Source organism: Cetorhinus maximus, chromosome 21 (genome assembly GCF_964194155.1).
Source record: "Cetorhinus maximus chromosome 21, sCetMax3.hap1.1, whole genome shotgun sequence".
Taxonomy (NCBI): Eukaryota; Metazoa; Chordata; class Chondrichthyes; order Lamniformes; family Cetorhinidae; genus Cetorhinus; species Cetorhinus maximus.
In genome coordinates, this window is record NC_135899.1 from 80,272,662 (window position 1) to 80,294,409 (window position 21,748).

At 41.9% G+C, this 21,748-nt stretch overlaps 1 protein-coding gene across 2 annotated transcripts in view; it reads right to left on the bottom strand.

Moving 5' to 3' along the window:
- Positions 1-21,748, bottom strand: part of slc9a1a (solute carrier family 9 member A1a) — a 47,597-nt gene that overhangs the window by 18,705 nt on the left and 7,144 nt on the right. For both annotated transcript variants that reach the window (XM_078567250.1, XM_078567251.1), the window contains exons 2-5: positions 4,381-4,841; positions 3,408-3,658; positions 2,195-2,412; positions 1,109-1,305 (exon numbers count right to left, since the gene is read on the bottom strand). In XM_078567250.1, coding sequence (XP_078423376.1) covers positions 1,109-1,305; positions 2,195-2,412; positions 3,408-3,658; positions 4,381-4,841 — 1,127 coding nt within the window. The remainder of the gene's footprint in view (positions 1-1,108; positions 1,306-2,194; positions 2,413-3,407; positions 3,659-4,380; positions 4,842-21,748) is intronic.

Here is a 21,748-nt window from a genome sequence, read left to right on the forward strand (position 1 = left end):
GCCGGCTCCCCTCCTGCTGCCTCCTCGCCGGCTCCCTCCTGCTGCCTCCTCGCCAGCTCCCTCCTGCTGCCCCCTTGCCGGCTCCCTCCTGCTGCCCCCTCGCCGGCTCCCTCCTGCTGCCCCCTTGCGGGCTCCCTCCTGCTGCCCCCTCGCCGGCTCCCTCCTGCTGCAGTATCCTGACTTACCTACAGCAGCAATGTGACCAGTGAATGAACAACCCAGAGGTTCCAACACTTGCTCATTCGCTGCACCTGTCAGTTTGGGCAGGATAGGAAGCTTTACAATGAGGTATTGTCTTGAGGCACACCTTGTACCCTCCGTTAACTTAAGCTCATCCAAAACACTGCTGCATGTATCTTGCAACAAGTCTCATTTATTCGTCACTCACCTTGCTGACCTACACTGACTCCTAGTCTGACAACGTTTCAATTTTAAAATTCTCACCCTTGAGTTCAAGTCCCTACATGTCTTGGCTCCATCTCTATAACCTCCTCCAGCAGACAACTGTCCAAGATCTCTGCACTCTAATTTTGCCCACCTAGATATCCCCTATTTTAATCGTTCCACCACTGCCTTCATTTGCCTCGGTCCTAAGCTATGGAATTTCCTCCTTAAACCTCTCCACCTCCTTACTTCCATTTGTTTAAGCTACACCTTTAAACTCCAGCCATGCTTTTGATCACCTGTACTAACCTCCCATTGTGTGGCTCAGAAATTGCTCCTGCTTAGTGCCACAAGATGTCTTATCACATTAAAGGCATTATATAAATGCTAGTTGTTGATGATCACCTGGAATCTCCACAGCAGAGAAGTGGCAATGGACACTGAATCACTCTGGCCCGCCTAGCACGGGCAGTGGGAAAGAGTGCTGCCCGTGTGGGGGGGTTGTCAGCTCAGGCCCGACAGCCACGCGTGTGCGGACCAGCCCCTGCTGACAAACGTGCACAGCCCATCGCGCACACACAGGCATGCACAGCCCAAATGTGCGCACACAAAAATGCAAACGCCCCCAGAAACATGCATGCCCAGCACACACAGGGACAACATACAAACCCTAGTGCACACGTGGAAACAAATAAGCAGTACATAAACTAGAAAGTAAACAAACCTGAACAAAGACGGTGAAGAATATGACGGTGATTATGGCAGTGAGGAACAAGGTTCGAGGGAAGGAGTCACTCAGTAGATAGCCGAGTGAGAATGCGATGGCTCCACGCAGCCCCCCATACGAGATTATAAATTGATCCTTGGGGGTGAGTTTCACAATGCGAAATCTGTTAAGTATTAAAGTGAGACCCAGAACGCCTGAAAGAAAACAGCACAGTTACGGGCACAATGTCTTACTGCAAGATCTCCAGCATCATCATCCCTCTTTGGGATCACCTGAGAAGGTAAAAGTGACCAGGTGTGAACTTTATCTCAGTGCTAGCACTTTTGCCTCAATCAGAATTTTGCAGATTTGAACCCCATCTCAGAGACAAGTTCACATAATCTAGAGGTGAAGTCTATGCATACACACGGAGGGGTGATGGGGAAGTGTACATTCTTTGCATGCAGCAGCTGCTGTGGCTCTTGACACTTGTTTAAAAATAGCTTGTCACTGAATTATTCAATCACTAAAGCACTGATTACGAGGGCTAACAGTAACAAGATTGGGCTCATTATCAACAGCTGGTGTAAGCCTGAGTGAAAAGGCATCTACCAATCCTTGGTGCAGTGCCATGCAGAAGCTTACTTCCTGTACTAAATTTCTCAGATCAGATACGCTCGTCAAGTTCTATTGTCTTGCAGTGTGAACTCAAAGTTACAATAATAATTTCTTTAATTGGTCTGCTTTCTTTCACTAGTTCAGGTTCAGCACATATTAGGTACAGAATAAGGCTCCCTCCACATTGTCCCATCAAACACTCCCAGGGCAAGCATGGGTTATATACAGAGTTAAATTTCTTCTATGCTGACCAATCATGAACTAAATCCAAAAGCTTCCGTTACGGATTTAATTGCGAATTCTCCTATTGTTGACAGCCAGTTAGTATGCGATCGACAACATATATTTACTTGAGGGCCTTCTCTTCCCCTGATAGGTGTAGGGGAGTGAAGGCAGTGGAGTGAGGCAGGGGCGAAGCTGCACCAAGCTGTGCCAATACATATCCACTCATTGCCCTCCAAGTGTGCAGTACCTTTTAGGTCTTACCTAGGACACGACCAACCAAGCAGAACATCAGGGTGCAACTGATGAAGGTCCAGTCCCAATGGTGCTCTCCAGCGAGTGTGGACACACCCAAGAAGATGAAGATGAGAGTCTCACTCACGCTGCTCCACATCTTCAGGAAATATTTGATGGTGGTGTGAGACTTATGAGAGATGTTTGCCTCCACATAAGGACGCATGACCGCTCCACAGGCAATGAGGCTGCAAAACACAAACACCAACATATAACTCAACTAGCAGAAGCTCTGATTATGCAGAGGGTGCCCTACTGGAAAGTATTTCCAAACAACGCAGTAGGGCACAGCAATAAACATACAGTGCAAGAGAAAGAAAAGTCTATCCCATGTATCCCAGGAACAATCTGCCCTTTCTCTCCCCCAAGCCACCCACCATCCCTGGAACTGATTGCCTCTCAACTCCTCCAGAAAAGTCTGCCCTTCTACCTGCAAACACACACATTCCCCACCACAGTTTAGTTTGTCCTTGCTCCCTCAATACCTGCTCCCCCACAAGAACAGTCTGCCTCCACCTCCCTGAAACAGCCTGACCATTCCACTAGGAACAGTCTGTCCTCCCCCAATGTTCCCAAAGCCATCCCTCAGAACAGTCTGCCCATTCCCCTTCCCAATCTTCCTCCAAAGGAACAGTCTGCCATTCCCCCCTCAAATCCTAGCCCAAGAATCAGTCTGCCCCTGTCCCAACCCAAACCCACCCTCTCTCAACCCCAGATCCACAGCAATTTGGGAGTTGACTCAACCTCTGAAATGGCCTGGCAAGCCACTAAGTTGTCTCAAACTGCTTGAGAGGAAAGCACCAGTGTGTCTATACCAAATGGACAGTAGGGGTTCAAGAAGGTGGCTCACTGCCACCTTCTTAAGGGCAATTAGTTATCAGCAATGAATGTTGGCCTTCCCAGCAACTCTCATCCCAGAACAAATAAAAAACACAGCCAGCCCTTCCTCCAACAGGAATTGTCTGCCCTACTGACCCCAATACTTCCCCCACTGCCGGGACAGACCGTCCAACCACCAGCAGTAAGTGCATCCCCCCCCCCCACCAGCCAAAAACCAGCAATTACTTTGAAAGAAGAAACCTAACATATCAACAACAATCATCAAGCATTGTAATAAATGGAAACAGCTTGATTCTTACATGTCAACGCAGCGTTAACTCCTTATAGCTTTGGGGACACTTACGCCATGATTCCTGAGAGATGGAAGATCTCTGAACACAAGTATGCCATGTAGCTGTAGAGGAAAACGAAGAGAGGTTCGATAACACGAATACGTGATGTAAACCGGGAGGTGAAGGCAGCGATAAGTCCAAAGATAACCCCGACAAGGACACCTCCAAGGGCCACCACAAAGAAAGACAGGATTCCCAGAATCACATCCTTTGCGCCGATTGCTGGAGTATGAAAGTATTCCTCGAGGAGATGATAGAGCACCTACACAATTAACATATACACTCAGCAAGTCATATGGCTCAGCGGCATTGTACAATCATGTGGTGTTGCGTATGGTGAGAAGAGGAGGGGGCGTCAGGCACGGGGAAGGGGAGGGAAGGAGAGCTGGGCAAGGGGAGAGTGGGGGTGGTGGGGGTGCTGGGCACGGGGGTGCTGGGCGAGGGAGGGTAAGAGGAGTGGGGGTGTCGGGCATGGGGAGGGTTAGGGGAGAGGCGGGTGCCAGGCACGGGGAGGAAGCTGGACGTGGGGACGTGAGAGCTGCCGTGCGCAGGGAGGGGATGGGAGGGGTGCCGGACGTGAAGAACATACGAAAATACATGCCAACTTATAAATTAAGAGCAGAGGTAGGCCACTCGGCACCTCGAGCCTGCTCTGCCGTTCAATAAAATCATGTCTGATCTGAATGTGACCTCAGCTCCACCTTCGCACCTACCCCGATATCCTTTCACCCCCTTGCTTATCAAGAATTTTGAGAGGAAAGAGTTGGGGGGTGTAGTTAGAGAAGGGTGGTCTGGCGCAGTTAGGGGGATCTTGGCACGGTGAGAGGAGGTGGCAATGGGTGCGGCAGGGGGAGCGGTTTGTGTTGACAGGAAGGGGGTGTCAGGCACTGGAGAGGAAGTGGTGTCAGGCACAGGGTGGGTCAGTCGGTCCGGTGTGGGATAAGCTGCTGGAATTAGGAGCCTGGTGAAAGCTATTGCACTCACCACAGTAACTGCGTCATTGAGCAGAGACTCTCCAAACACCAGGATATGCAACAACTCATTAATATGAATCTCTTCAAAGACAGCCAGCACCGCCACAGGATCCACAGCAGAGATGATGCTGCCAAACAGCAGATTAGGCAGCAGGCTGATGTGTTCCAGTCCGGACCCTTTGATCTGGCATACTGCGTACAGCAGTAGCCCAACGAAGGCTGCATTCCACAGCGTCCCAATCACAGCAAAGCTCAGGATCGTTCCCAGGTTCTCGGTGAAAGGCCGAATGGGCAAGAAGTAACCGGCATCCAGAATGATGGGTGGCAGGAGATAAAAAAAGAATACATCTGCCTTCAAGATGGGCGGGGTTTCTCCCACAGTCTTTAGCAGACCCCCCACTATCAGACCCACACACACCAGCAGGCAGCTCTCTGGGACAATCGTAGACAGCTTTGGGAGGAAATGAAAACCTAAAAATACAAAACAACCATCAATGAACTAGTGAAATATCCCAGTTAATAACACATTGGCAACAGTGGGGAGAGAGAAACTGCAATCCACATACTCACTGAACCTTCCTGACTGTCATAAATAGTCAAGTGTGAAAGTAATGCAAAGCAGATAGTCACTTTTAGAGGTCAAGATCAAAGGTTCATCAAAACATTATCTAAATTTGTGCCTGCCTTAATCTACATTTATATAGTGTAATACAACTCCAGAGAGATGTAAAGATAAGCAGAGTGGGACTGCAAGAAACAGAGTTTAACAGCAATAGTGCATTAGCAAACAAGGTCCAAACAAAGAATAGTAAAAAATAAAGACTCTTTCTCTGAATGCGTAAAGCATCTCTGATAAGATAGATGAGCTAGCAGTACAAATAGAGATTAAAGGTTTATATCTAATCACCATGACATAAACATTGTTACAAGGTGATCACGGTTGGGAAACAGGGTACACAACATTTCAAAAAGACAGGCAGAATGGAAAAGGAGATATAGAAGCCTTGATAGAAAACAAGGACAGTAGTAAGAAAGGATCTTGACTCAGATGATCAGGAAGAGTTTCTGGTGAAGAGTCGTATGGATTCGAAACGTTAACTGTGCTCCTCTCCGCAGATGCTGTCAGACCTGCTGAGTTTTTCCAGGTATTTTTGTTTTTGTTTCGGATTTCCAGCATCCGCAGTTTTTTGCTTTTATCTTAGGAAGAGAATCAGTATGGGTGGAAATTAGGAATAACATGGGTCAGAAAATGCTCGAGTGTAGTTTATAGGCCCTCTAACAGTTATTATACTGTTTGATAGCGCATTAGCAAAAAATAATTGGAGCTTGTAACAAAGGCCGTGTCATAATCGTGGAGTCTTTAACCTTCACATAGACTGGAGAAGTTAAATTGGCAAAGGTAGTCTGGGAGAAGGTCGCAGAATGCTTTCACAACACTTTCCTGGAACAATACGTTGTGGAGCCAACTGGTGATAAAACTGTTTTAGATCTATTATTGTGTTATGAGGCACAGCCAATTGGTACACTCAGTACAAGATACTCCGGCAAAAAGAAATCACAATACAATTGAATTCCATATTAAGGGTAACATAATCCAGATTTAAGCATGAATCTTAAATAAAACCCATTACATAATTATGAGGGGAGAGCTGGTTCGGGTTGATTGGATAAACAGAATGGGAAATGCGGTAAATAAACAGCGGGACACAAAGAAACAATTCAAAATGTTCATCAAAAATATATTCCATTAAAAAATGAAATCTCCACAAGAAAGATGCATCCATGGCTTACCAGGGAAATTAAGGACAGTGTGAGATTAAAAGAAGCCACCTCTCACAAGCACCATCCAAAAGCTCAGTATTAATTTGCATACACACTTACACCACCCAGCTCTACCTTACCACCACCTCTCTCAATTCTTCCTCGGTTGATAAATTATCAACTGTTTATCTGATATTCAGTACTGGATGAGCAGAAATTTTCTCCAATTAAATACTGGGAAAACTGAAGCCACCATTTTCCATCCCCCTTCCAAATTCCATTTCCAAGCAACTGACTCCATCCCTCTCCCTGGCAACAGTCTAAGTACATTTGATGCCGAGATGAGCTTCCCACCTCATATTTTCACCAACACGAGGACCACCTCCGTAACATCGCCAGACTTCACCCATCTCAGCTCATCTGCTGCTGAAACCCTCATTCATGTCTTTGTTACCTATAGACTTGTCTATTCCAACAGATTCTTGGGTGGTCTCTTACATTCTACCCTCTATAAACTTGAGGTCATCTAAACCTCTGCTGCCTGTGTCTCAACTTGTAAAAAATCCTATTCCCACCATCACCTATGCTTGTTAATTAACCTTAGCATCCGATCAAGCAACATCTTGATTTTAAAATTCTAATACTTGTTTTCAAATCCCTCCATGGCCTTGCCCTTTCTTGTCTCTGAAAATCTCTTCACAACCCATCAGGATATCAGTACTCCTCTAACTCTGGCCTCCAGAGCACCCCTGATTTTAACTGCTTCACTTGCTTAGATCCTAAACTCTGGAATCCCCTCCCCTGCACTGCTCTGTCCTCCTTTAAGACACTCCTTAAAACCTACCCCTTTGATCAATCTTTTGGTCATCTGACCTAATATCACCTTATGTGGCTCTGTGTCATGTTTTGTTTTATAATGCTTCTGTGAAGCGCCTTGAGACATTTAATCACTTTAAAGTCACTGCTATAATGCTTCAAAGAATAGTAGTAAGCCTGAGGATTGGGACAGTTTTAGAAATGAGCAAAGGGCAAACAAAAATTGATAAAAAGGGAAAAACTAGAATGAGACTAAACTAGCCAGGAATATAAAAACAGATCGTAAGAGCTTTCACAAGTAAATGAAAATAGCAGCTTAAATAAACGTTGGTCCCTTAAATGCAGAAACAGGAGAAATCATCATGGGGAATGAGGAAACAGCAGAATCGTTGAACAAATATTTTGTGTCTGTCTTCACAGTAGAAGATACAAATTATAGACCAGAAATTGAGATTAGCCAAGGGACTGGGGATCGTAAAATATCAGCAGAGAAAGAGTATTAGAGAAACTTAAGGGACCTAATGGCCTATTATCCTAAGATTCTAAAAGAGATAGTTCCAGAGATACTGGATGGATTGGTTATGATTTTCCAAAATTCCTAAGATTCTAGAACAGTACCAGTCGATCGGAAGCTAGCAAATGTAATGCTGCTCTTCAAGAAAGGAGGGAGAGAGAGAAACCAGGGAACTACAGGACAGTTAACTTGATATCAGTCGTTGGGAAAATGCTTGAATCTATTTTTAAAGAAGTGTGATCAGACAGAGTCACAGACTTTTACGAAAGGAAATTAAGTTTGACAAATTTATTAGAGGTTTTCGGGAATTTAACTAGTAGGGTAGATAAAGGGGAGGCAGGAGATGTTGTATACTTGGGATTTCCAAAAGGTGCCACTCAAGTAGTTAATGTACAAGATAAGGGTTAATGGAGCTGGGGGTAATATATTAGAATGGATAGAGGATTGGTTAATGGAAAGGAAGCAGAAAGCAGGGATAAATGGGGCATTTTCAAGTCGACAGGTTGTAATTAGTGGAATGCTGCAAGGCTGGGGCCTCAGCTATTTACAATCTACATTAATGACTTAGGCAAAGAGACCGAGAACAATGTATCCAAGTTTGCTGATGACACGAAGCTAGGTGGGAATGTAATTTGTGAGGAGGACACAGAGTGCAAAGATATAGTCAGGTTAAGTGAGTGGGCAATAAGGTGGCAGATGAAGTATAATGTGGGGGAGTATGAGGTTATTCAGTTTGATAGTAAGGAAAGCAGAATAATGCTTTAAAATTTATGAAATCTCAAAGTCACCTTGTACAAGGAATTGAAAGTTGCAATGCAGGAACAGCAAGCAACTAAGAAGGCAAATGCCATGTTTGCCTTTATTGCTGAGGGATTGGAGTACAAGAATGAGGAAGTCTTGCTACAATTGTACAGGGTTTCAGTGAGACCACATTCAGAGTAAAATGCATAGTTTTGGTCTTCATGTCAATTTGGAGACAGTACAGCGAAGATTCACTAGACTGTTTCCTGGGGTGAGAAGTTGTGTAAATTGTGTCTATACACTCTGGAGTTTGTAAGAACGAGAGGTGATCTCATTGAAATATAAAAGATTCTGAAGGTGCTTGACAGGGTAGACACAGATTGTTTCCCTTGGCTGTGGAATCTAGAACATGGGGGCACAGTCCCAGGCTAGGGGGTCAATAATTTAGGACTGAAACAAGGAGAAATTTCTTAATTCAGAGGGTGGGGGTATGAATCTTCAGAATTCTCCATCCTAGGGTTTGTACGTGCTTTATTGTTGAGTATAATCAAGGTTGAGATAGACAGATTTTTAGTCCCTCAAGGAATCAGGAACACATGGGAATCGACAGGGCGGGGTGTGGGGGGAGGAAACGGGGGAGTGGAGTTGAGGCAGATGATCAGCTGTGGTTGTATTGAATGGTGGAGCAGGTTTGAAGAGCTGCATGGCATCCCTGCTCCTATTATGTTCTTAAAGATACAGGCAACAAGCAATTTTGGGGTGGTTAGGAGAGGAGACTGAAACTATCATTGCAAAAATAGATTTTGAAGGAAAAATAATTTAGGAGGAGATCTGGAGCTTTTGTCTGATTCAGAAAATGAGCATGGCATAGAAAATGCCATGGAGGATTGTTGGGAGGTGATGCGCCAGGACTGGACAGGACTGAACTTGCTCCAGCAAGTTGTTACATGAGTTGGAACTAGTATAGGGTGGGTTTTGTGTTTTTGTGGAGAGCAACAAGTATACTTTGGATAATTGTAGATGTACTCGGTGGTGGAAGTGAGACAGGAGCGGAGACCTGTGATGCTATAGAGGTGCTGGTATTGGGAGGGAAATGGAGATTGAAGCTCAGTTCAAGAACAAGCAGGTCACCTAGGGCAGTTTGGCTCAGTCTGAGCAAGTTCGAAGCATAGATACAATTACTGATGCAAACTAGGGAAGGTTTCAGTCCATGAAAAAGATCCTGAAGGGAACGGATGAAGAAATCGTGGAGACCCTAGAAATATTTCAGGGTTCTACTGAGAATGGATGCAAATCGGAGAATAGCAGAGTAGCCAGAGCTAACCCAGATAAGTACAGGCTAGCTCATTTAACATCACTGTAGAGAAAATTCTGGGAACTTTACCAAAAATGAAATTGCTAAATATCTAAATAAAGATAATAGCAACAAGGATTTCAGAAGGTAAGATTCATGCTGATAATCCTGATAGAAGTTCTTTAAGGTGACAGATGTGGTGGGTAGATAACTGTAGCAAATATGGTGAATATGGATTTTAAAAACCCTTTGGTAAAGTATCACACAAGCAACGATTGGAGAAGATTAAATGGAATGAAATTAGATGGAAGGGGGCAAATTGGATTCATATTAGGTTAGAATAGAGGAAGGAGACAAGGAGTATTTCAGAGTGGTGCAAGTGGGTAGTGGTATCAAGATTCTGTTCTGGGACCATTTCTGGTTGTTCTTTTCTAGAAAGCCAGGCAGTGATGAATAAAACTGAAGTTCAATCTGTGCAGATATTATAAGCTTTTACTTAGAGATATACATTAGAAATATGCGCCCCCAAGCCGAACAAACCTAATTTCATTCTGCTATCTACAGGAGCACAAGTGAAGCCCCAGCTAATGCTCACCCCCTGAATACAATACTCAATTACCTTACAATTAACAAATTCCTTTCTCAATGCATTCTATACAAAGCATTACATTGTGAAACATCCCTCCTTTAAGACCCCAAACAATTTTTTCATACATGAATTTCTTTAAGTGATCTGACAGTTCGTGGTTTGAATCCACCCATTTAATTTTAGAGATTCCCTTTCTCTCCAGCATTTGTTTCAAGCCAGAGGGTAAATCTGACATTTTCTCACTCATGTTTCTTGAAGTGCACATTATCCCACAATGTATTATCTACCTAACATTCAATGGATATACTATCTTCAGTATGCCCATTATAAAGAATCTCACAAAGTCAAAGACAACCAGATTGCTACACCCACAGCCTCCACAAGACTCAGCATTTCAACGAAGTACTTTTAGCAACCCTTTTTTAAAAAAAAATTCTTAGTTTCCCAAGTTGAAGGACAAAATTTACTATTCTCACCCACAAGAAATATAATGAAGCCAGTTGCATTGAAATACCCACGAGGAAGAATAAATGGTGAAGCATTGCTAAAATTGACTTTGTACAGAATCATGTCTTTAGGTGTTCTAAGGATGGGAACAGTGGTACACATTTATCCAGATTTAATGTTTTATTTGCCCCTAAAACATTCTCTACTTTAGGATGTTTCATCTTGGTGCTTATTGCCAACACATCTAAAGTACATCTGATCCAGTCTGAGTGAACAACCAGTTCAACTGACCAGTTAAGCTTTGTGGTTGCTCTCTCTTCCCGCTTCGAATATAACATCTTTCTGGGATGATCTAGTATGATTAAACCGAGATAGGAACAACACTCTCTAAGTAAGATTGTTGGTTTAAAGTTATATCAGCTCTACTCTGATCTTATAAATAACATATTTCTCAAATTCGGCAGCATCACCATAAGAAATCAACATGCATCATGAAGATATGTGAAAGCTTTCCTTTATGATACCCAAAAACATTGCGGGATCTGCTTTTAGTTGAACACCACGTGCTTTCAGTAAAACAGAACTTACCAAAAAGTACCCACACCCTGGAAGCATCTTCAGGCCATAAACACATTGGTTTACTTTTCATAGTTTTCCTTCCGCATCTGCTTCCTCTTTAGGTGGTTTCAGAAACAGCTTGAAAAGTATTGCAGAGATGTGGCTTTCGTAATGATTGACCTACAGTCCTTGGAATATGTGGCCAAAGTAGCTAAAAAGATTTTAAAATTATTTTTCCAGCTGTGAAAGAGTCCACGAAGATCTGTATCAAATTCCTTAACTACTAGCCTAATTTTAGTCTATAAATCCCACCCATAAGAACTATGTCTGTACAAGTCCACCATGCAACAAAGCTGGCAGACTCTTATCTCGTATCTTAGAATAAACACTAAATTCTTTCCAACTATCTAACTCCCTTTTTTTTTCACCCCCCTTATTTTACCCTCAAGTTTAATTGCAGTCACCAAAATTAATGATCTTGAGAACTTATACTTCCAGTTCTGTAACTTGTTTATTGGCTTTTATTTCATTGTCTAAACTATTCAAGTTACCAACTCTACTTACACGTTTATGTCTGCACTACCACTGCAATATCTCCTCCTTGCACTAGAGGGTCTTTCCTGTGATTGCTCTTTGATACAAGGCTCACTTTCAAACTCTCTATCACTCCTTGCACAGTGTTCTTACTTTTCACTCTTTCACCCCATTCTGTCAGTCCATGAACCTCGCTTCATTGCCATATCCTGAACATTCAAAAACTTACCAGAAGTTTTTCCTACATGTCCCATTCCTCCAATCATTAGATTCCTCCGGAACATATGTCACCCGAGCACCCACTCAGAGTATATAATTGTTCTGTAGATGGTGATAGCTATCGTGCATGTCCAAATCACTCTCATTACCATTAACCAGTCCCTGATCGACCACATTCAGTGCTTCAGGGCTCTCATCATAAAACACGAACATTTGAGGTACAAGCTGCTTCGCTCACTTCAATCACCTGCTCAATGCCCAAAGTTTTGTAAGTAATCCCGATTAACCACAAGGAATGAACATTGACAAGTTGATTGCCACGTACATGTGCTATCACAACCTATTATCTTAACAGGAACTTTCCAGTCCCTATGACCCTCTCTTTACAATATATCAAACCTCCTGAATTGAACTCTGTCTCAGATAAACACGATGCCTCAGTGCTCTTCAAATTTTCTTTGAGACCTCAGGCTTGATAAAAGCCTACCTCCGTGCATGCAAAGCATTCAAGTTCCTAGCATCCTAGCTGTGGTCACCACTATCCTGTACTGCAGTGAGACCTGGACTGTGTATCAGCAACACATAAGAGTGCCAGAGAATTTCATCAGCAATGCCCCCACCGCATCCTCTGGAATCAATGGGAAGACCATTGAACAAATTCCAGTGCCCTTCTCGAAGCCAGGTCCACAAGCATTCAGGAAAAGCTCCTGAAAAGTCAACTTCGATGGACTGGACACTGTATCCTGATGGCAGAAAACTATGTGCCCTGCCAGGTCTGGTATTCTCAACTTGATTCAAAGCGTGATGCAACTTATGGACAAGTTGTCATCATTTTGGCCAATTGGTAACAAACTCTTCCCAATCATTAATGTCAATGTTCCTGCGCTCCGAGGGGGTCTTCAGAGTGTCTTTGAAGCATTTTTTGTCTTCCCCTAGACCATTGGCCATTTGAGAGTTGAGAATACCAGACCTGAGACAGAGCAAAGGCAGAGAAGAAAAGAAAAGGAAGCAAATCCTGCACTCCAGATCCCACTACCTTGTGGGACATTCTGCCCCAAGTGCCCAAAGATCTGTGCGTTGAGAATCGGCCTGTTCAGTCACATGAAGACCCAAGGCCCTGAGTAGATGTCATCCTCAAATCAAGGGACAGCTGACAATGAATCAGCAGCCTAGGTATCTCATTCAAGAATACATCAGCACTTATGAAATCGCTTACTCCAGCTATCTTACACGAAATTACAACTCTCTTTAGTGACCTCAAGGTGCTGTCATTGCCAAATCGAAAGCAAGTAGTATTTTTAAATTCCTTAACCTTGTGACAATCAGGGAATCAAGGTGACATTTTAAACCATCTGTCCCACATACTGTTGAAAAACAAGCACTCTGATACTGCCCAATTAAAAGAGTCTGCAACTAACACATTCATCACAGGATTAAACTCCTTGTGACCAGTATATTTTGTTCAGATTTAACATCATCTTCATCCTCTTCCTCAAAATTCTCTGTCACATGTCATTGCAAGGATTCTGCCTCTTCACTTTGGGCAGTTCACTGCATAATGATACTTTGAATCACATCTGAAGCACCAATTAATTGCTCCTTGACAGTTCCCAAGATATTCATTCTCCCAATATTGTTGCTCTAATGTTATATTCCACTGTGATAGTCAGATTGGTTAAAGGTACTTCCATCCACATTCTGGCCATCCTTAATCTTTTCGTTGATATTGATGCCTATGTCCAGTATCTGGACTAATTCGAAATCTGGCAATCATTGAGTCTTCTATTCTTTGTGTCACTCTGAAATATCTCATTTTATTTGCATGAAGGCTGAAGGAAATAACTGACCAGGAATTTTTATGAAGACAGCAGAAATCTGATCCAAAGTTTCCTTCTCCAAGAACTAGTTAGGACCAGTTGCCTGCCCATATGAGACACCTTAGCACAATCCAGTAATTTAAGCTTTAGTACTAATCCAGAGACCCCCAAATTGAACTTATTCAACCATTAGTATAATCTAAAGTCCACGATATATTGTTCCATACAATGACTATCTGATTTCTGAAATCTATCAAATTCGGATCATGCCTTATAGGCATTTAACAGGTCTTTTTTTTTTTAAACATGTCATTCAGAAGCTCTATTAGGAGGCTTAAATCTTCATCACTATCCATCTAGCAATGATCATCTCAAAATATTTTACTTCTTGTAACAAGTGACAACGCCAAGGCGATACCTTGTTCTCTCTTTGGTAGGGATGTAACACATGTCCACTTCATTCTTCCACTGGTCATATGGTACAGATTGCAAGAATATTGAAAGGTAATCAAATACTGACAATCTGAAGATAAAAGCAAAATACTGCGAAAGCTGGAAATCTGAAACAAAAACAGAAAATGCTGGAAAAACTCAGCAGGTCTAACAGCATCTGTGGAGAGAAAAAGAGAGTTAACATTTCGAGTCCATATCCCTGCTCTGAAGAAGAGTCATATGGACTCAGATGCTGATAGACCTGCTGAGTTTTTCCAGCATTTTCGGTTTTGGTACTGACAATCTGAACTTGCTTTCTGCAATTTTCCACAATAGCAACTAGGATTTCAGTTTTATGCCTGATAGACTTTTTCTCAAGTTTCCAATCTTCACCTTTAGGCAACCATTCCCTGCTACCTTGTTCTATTCCAGAAAATCAGGCGGTGAAGGATATAACTGGAGTCCAATCTTTACACACTTTATAAGTCTTTTATTTACAGAAATACACATTACAAATATGCACCTCCCAAACCAACTACCAGTTTCAGTCTGCTCCTTTTGCACAAGTGAATCCCCAGTTAATGTCCACCACCTACAGAGCATTAATATACAAATAATACTGTATTCATCAGTGAATTGGAGAGGAGTGATGTCCAAGTCTGAAGAGGATACTAAAATAGGAGGCAGAGTGACTAATTTTGAAGACAAAAGGAAGCTGTAAGGGAATTTTAATAAAACAGTGCAATGGGCAAAAAAGTAGCACAGAATTTCACATCAGAGATTAAGGGTTCCAAGTACTGAAATCGTTAAAAATAATGGACAGGTACAAAACATAATTAAAATGGCTAATTAAATTTTAGCCTTTAGTTCAAAGGGGCTGGAATACAAAAGGGTGGAAATTATATTACAATTATATAGAGCTCTGGCGAGACCCCATTTGGAGTTCTGTATTCAGTTCTGGACACCATACTTCAGCATGGATTTAATGGCCTTGGACTGGTGCTGTGTAGATTCACCAGAATGATACTGGGGCTAAAACAGTTAATTCTGAGGACTGGTTACATCAAGTAGGTTTGTTTTCCCTTGAGTATAGACAAATTAAGGGTGATCTAATTTAGGTGATCAAAGGAATTGATAAGGTAGAAACTATTTCCTAAGGTGGGACAGCATAACATAATTAGTAGTATGCCATTTGGCCCTGCTCTATCATTCAATAAGATCATGGTGGATTTGATTGTGGCTTTAACTCCATCTTCCTCTTTTTTCACATATTCGTTCATGGGGTGTGGGCGTCACTGGCTAGGTGAATTTATTTCCCATCCCTAATTGCCCTTGATCAGAGGGCATCTAAGAGTCACATGTAGGCCAGCCAGGTAAGGATGGCAGGGCCCCTAAAGGACATTAGTGAAACAATCGACATCAGATTTTTAATTCCAGATTTTTTCATCTACAGTGGTGGGATTCGAACCCTCAGAGCATTACCCTGGGTCTCTGGATTACTAGTCCAGTGACAATGCCACTATACCACCGCCTCCCCTCAATGCCTTAAACTTAAAATTAGAACTAGGCTGTTCAGAGGTACATCTTCACTCCAGAGTAGTGGAAATCTAGAACTTTCTCCCCTCGAATGCTGGAGGCTGGGGTCATTTGAAAATTTGAAAACTGAGATTGATAGATTTTTGTTAGGTAAGGGTATTAAGATACGGATCGAAGGTGGATAAAAAAAGATACAGATTAGCCATAATCTAATTGAATGGCAGAACAGACTCAAGTGGCTGAATGGTTTACTGCTCCTATGTTATCAAGCGTGAGGGGTATATTTTATAAAAAAACTAAGAATTACACTTTTGAACTGAGAAGGCTGGTTGATGTAGAAGAAAAGAGGATTTGGAGTTTAGGTTCACACAATATTAAATTCAACACCTGAAGCAGAAAAGGACCTAAAATAAAGCTGGGCTTTACAGCCAAAGGTATGGGATGTAAAAGTTGCCATGTAATGGTGAATCTACATAAAACCTCCCTCAGATCACAGTGCAGTTTTAGACTCTCTAGGAAGGCCGTTGAAGAATTGGGGAGGGTACAGCACAAACTCAAAAGGATGCTGCTGTGTGGAAATACAAATACACAGATGCACTCGAATGGGGCTTTTTTCATTGGAACGACAAGATGATTTGAAAAAGTTATTTAAAATTCTGAAGGGGTGGAATGTGGTAGTTAGAAACAGACCGTTTCCAGTGATTAAGGGTCTAGGTTGAGTAAACCTAGATACAATTTCAAACATGAGCGATTTAAGACAGAGAGCAAGAGGAACTTTTGCAATACTAGCATTAGAGACTGAAACAGAAAGATTTGCTTAGATTGGCAGTAGAAGGTAATGGGAATGAAGGAACAGGTTGGGCACATTTATGTAGAGGGTAAACAACACATTCAAGTTGAGACAAATGGCCTGCTTTGGCTCATGTTTATTAGACTAAGCATGATGCTTCAATAGTCAGCTGTCTGAATAGCCTGCATCTGTCTTTGAAACTGGATGTTGAAGTTTATTTCTGTTCTGGTATTTCACCATCAACATTGAGTCAGCACCCACAAGACTTGTGCGATTGTGCAAAACAATATCTGAAATGTGAAAAACTAGAAACTGTTTATTACATTCCAAGTCATTCAGGCAAGGAAAAATCAAGTGCAGGAGATGCTGACTGTCTTGGTGCCCCATGTGCCTATAATAGGTGGCACTTCAGTGAGAAATGACGTCCACTTGACTGTGTGCAGCACCAAGGAGTTCCAGTACTACTCAGGGCCAAGGAGAGAAATCGTGGGCCCTGGAGCTTCTCCTTTATTTGGGTCCCTTATTTCCCCCCTGTCCACATTAACCTTCCCCCTCAGTCATGCATGATATTTTTCCCTTTTCAAGATTCACCAATCAATTCACCAAATAATCACAGAAAGGTCCTGGTAAAATGCTCACGCCTATTGTTGGCATCTAGTTACAAACAGCGTTCGATATATATATGCAACATGGGTCATTAATATTAAGAGCAGCAACAATATAATACACTGCTAGTTTGTGTGCACCCAAAAGGTGATCCCACTGTGACTATTAAACAAATCAGAAAGTACAAATTTTACTTTAACAGCATCGTGCAATATTGTTAACTTGACAGGAAAATATCCTATTAGTTATTTAAAACACTGCAACAGATAACACTGATTTCAGTGACAAACTCAGCCCTCATTAACATGTTCTGCACCTTACACCATATGGACACGGTAACAGTAAATTCATATTTGGGGAAAGATTCAATATTTGCAACCCTGATAAACTGCGCAAGATTTTTACATTTTGTTGAAGACAACAACGACTTTCTGCTGTCTGGGTGCATGATATTATTCAATATAATTATTTCATACAAGGAGTGTAATTGGATTCTATTTTATCAGAAATTGCATAGGGTAGAAAGATCAAATGACTCCTGAGCAACAGAGTGGAATGGTTGAACAACACAATTCACCGTCAGTGAGAAGCATTGGAGCCCTCTGTGCGATACAACTTTTAAGAAGCCACAGGGCAAAGACTGAATGGTTCACAATTGTATCTGTTTTCTTGATGAGCAAATCTGAAGACTCTGCCGATTGCTGCTTCTCACTACAAGATATTTTCAATATCTACTATGCATCATAACTTTATCATGGTATTTCAATACCTCAAAAAACTCATTAAAAGCACCAAGATAGACTGTGTTAATAGGCAAGTAGACAAAAGGACAAGATTAAAGTCAATAAAAAAGACTGTTAAGAAGCATATGCAGGGTAAAACAGATTACCAATTCACTATGAGCCCACTATGCACTCCTGCCTTGGCAATTTCACCCCACAGTAAACTTTCATTAGCAACAAAATAAACATAACTCGAGACAAGATTATACCCGTTATTTGCAAGATAATTATGCACGACAAAGGCTATCTAGCACAGTTTATCTCATCCATCCAGAATGACATTCAAACATACGTATTAGGATCAGGCTCTGAAGAAGAGTCATACGGACTCGAAACTTTAATTCTGTTTCTCTCTTCACAAATGTTGCCAGATTTGTTGAGTTTTTCCAGCATTTTCTGTTTTTATATTGTATTGGGAGCAGGAGAAGGTCATTTGGCCCCTCAAGCCTGCTCCACCATTTGATAACATTGCCTAAAGTCCACCAGGCGCTACAACTGAAAAGTACTTAATTGCCTGTAAAGCAATTTGGGACATTGTGAAAGATGCTGTATAAATGTAGGTTTTCTCTTTTTTTCATTACACCAGCATTGTCAAGAAGATATAATAATTCTAATAATGTTATTGGAATTTATTGTAAAATAGAGTAATAGTGGGATGTGTCTATGTGCATGTATGAGATTTAATTGAATTAGAGGCAGCTAGTCTGGATGCTTTGATCTAAGAGAGGGTAGGTTTGAAATATTAATTAGATAAACATGGGGAAGATTAGAAACATAGGTGTCAAGGGCACATCTGCATTTCAAAATAAACCAGACTAGATTGTTTTCAAAGGAGGGGTGAAGTGCGTCACCTAGCCAGGTGAAGTTTATTTTCCCAAAGATTACTGGTAAAACCTAGTGTTATGGTTTTATTACCAGGGAGATAAAGTCCAAAGACATCCTGAAACAATGGGTATTTGCATTCAAAGAGGAAGATATGTATAAAGAAGGAGCAAGGGCTGTGCGTAAGAGAGGGCATTTTTAAGATCTTACAAGTGTGTGAAAAGCCTTCAGCATCTGTGCCTCAAGCTGCAAGTCTTCAAAGGGCTGAAGTTAAGAAAACTCACTTGGAAATTGATGCTCAGGGTATCATGTTTCTTTGTCTGGGTCTTTTAAAATCTATGTGCCTTACTGTTGCCTTAACGAAAGTGCAATTGGGAGTTAGATTGATTAGGGGGGTTAGAAGTTATCAGTAGTAATTTGTAGATTAATGTATTTATGTATTTAAAATTATTTCTCTTATTAATAAATGTTTAATCTAGTTTTATAAAAACCTACAAAACTTGGTGGTCTTATTACAACTGAATTCAAGGCGCGCATCTTGAAATTTATACAAATTGAAAATTAATTGTGACAGTTGTTTCAAGTTTCCCTCTGGTATTTGAACAGCTCGGCATTTACCATCTGCTGTGTCATAACAAGCATGCAGGAGGCAGAGTGACAGGAGCAATGGTGAAATTGGAGGCCCAATGCTAGTCTTTAAGGGTAATTAATCACAGAGCAATCAACTGATGCTGGGAAAGTGGCCACAAAGAAATCACTACATTTACAAAACAATTCAACTCTGTAGCTAATACAACCTTACCATGCTGACTTCATGGTGTGAACCCACTGTTGTACACTTGTATTGTACACTGTGAATTTACAGCCTATTCACAGGTTCCATATGATGTTGCATTACCTTTGCACTAAATAAATTTGTAAATAGTATTATTTTTAAATTGAGGTAAGAGAGGAATTGGCAAGTTAAGTAGAAAATTGTAATTAATAAATAAGAAACTCCAACAGCAAAAATAGTGTGTGACAGCAAAACCTCGAGATAAATCATTTCTAGAAGCACTTAAGTCATAGAATTGGGTTTCTATAAAGACCCCTTACGTTAAAAGCCCTTTATGCTGTTTCTCTGGGATTTCAATGGATTTTTTTTTACTGAAGTTGCAATGGAAGATTGGGAGACCCCCAGAGAAATTTTGGTCCCACAGTGTGACCACCTTCTGCTAGATTTTAAATAGAATGGTGCAGGGTGAGATGAACCTTGGATAGAGTAGAGATTTGTAAAACCTTTAAGCAATCTCTTAGTGACAAATCAGGATTTCATTCCCAGACTTTGCAAGAGTAATAAAACGGGTGATAGTGAGTCAACACCCTGTTTTACATCACTCCCAGTTTTCAGTTTATTACATTTATTTTTATGAAGCTCAAGATTCTCATGCCTCTGGTACATCAACACAGCATTTCATCAGAACTGTATCTACTAATAAAAAATTAGACTGCAATTATATGCTGGTTTAAATTCAAAAGAGAATATTGAAAATGTATTGTATTTGATTTCATAGTACGAAATCATAAAAGTGACCGCCCCATCCTCAAATTCCCATCCAACATCCTCTCCAACCACTCACCCACCCAACCCCTGACCTCCCCCAATCCTCCGGTGTTTGGCATCGTCTGTACCCCACTTTCCCAGGCTCTGATACCACTATTTTCATTTAATGGGAAAAGCTTATAATAGGATGTCTAATTTAGGCTGTCCGCTTGACAGCCTCCTGGGAGAAATGAGGTACCTCCCACAACAGGTCTTAATGAGTATATTGATATGATGTGTCCCACAGTCTGGGACTCAGAGCTATTTTTGCACTTTGCTTGTTCCCTCATCTTTCACCTGTGGAGCAGATGACTGAATTATCCATACCCTGTGCAGATTCAGTTGAGCACTGTCCAGTGTCTACAAGGGAGGTCCAAGTCAGGCCCTCTGCTGTTGGTTCAGCAATGAGCTATTGGTACATGTGACCCATGATTCCATCCTCTGGAGACTGGGTTGATACCAGCTGCATGAATATTGACAGCTGTTTCCCAGAATGGCCAGTGCAATTTTAAATCCTTAAATGGCGGGCAACAACACATGGTTTCCTGTATGTGTGTCAGTTTATTGAGGGCTTGTCACTAAAGCCCATGGCCTAACTATCTTGAGCTGCTTCAATGATCTTTGCTCCAATGTAGAGGATTGGGCTGATCAGTGACAAGTAACGTTCATATCAGGCAATCCCCATCTCCGACAAGAGAGCCTAACCACCCCACCTTAGCATTCAATGGTATTACCATTGCCAAATCCTGAATGAACAAAACCCTGAGGATCACCATTGGCCAGAAGTTTAATTGGCCCAGCACATAATTGCCATGGCTACTTCAGCAGTTCAGGGGTTGGGTATTTTGCAACGTGAGACTTGCCTCCTGCCCTCTCTCCATCCCCCAAAAGTTCCTTCACCGCCATCAAGGTACAAGTCAAGAGTGTGATGGAATACTCTCCACTTGCCTGGTTAGGCACAGCTGTAACAATGCTCAAGAAGCTCAGCAGCACACAAGATAAATCATTGCACTAGCTTAACATCCATTCCAACTATCACCAATGCACTGTGGCTGCAGTGTGCATTGTTGAAAGGTGCACTGTTGCCGCAGGCTTTCTTGGCAGCATTTCCTAAACCCCAACCCTCCAATACCCAGAATGAAAATGGCAGGAGCTGTATGGGATCACCATCACACACCACCCCAACTTGGAGATATAGAAGCTGTTCCTTCATCCTCATTGGGTCAAAATCATGGAAGTCTTTACCTAACAGCATTATGGGAATATCCATCACACAGATTGCAGTAGTTCAAGAAGGTGGCTCACCACCACCTTCTCAAGTGAAATTAGGGATGGGCAATAAATGTCAGCCTTCCCAGCAACACTCATCCCAAGAATGAATTTTTAGATTTTAACATTCCAGGCAACAAGAAAAACTTTTTAAAGAAATAGTTCCTGTGGAAAATGGGCATCATTCAAACCATACGCAGGATAGACAAGTGGGGAGTGTGGGGTAATTGCAACGCATTAGAGGATATGACGGAATTGTTTATTTCCGA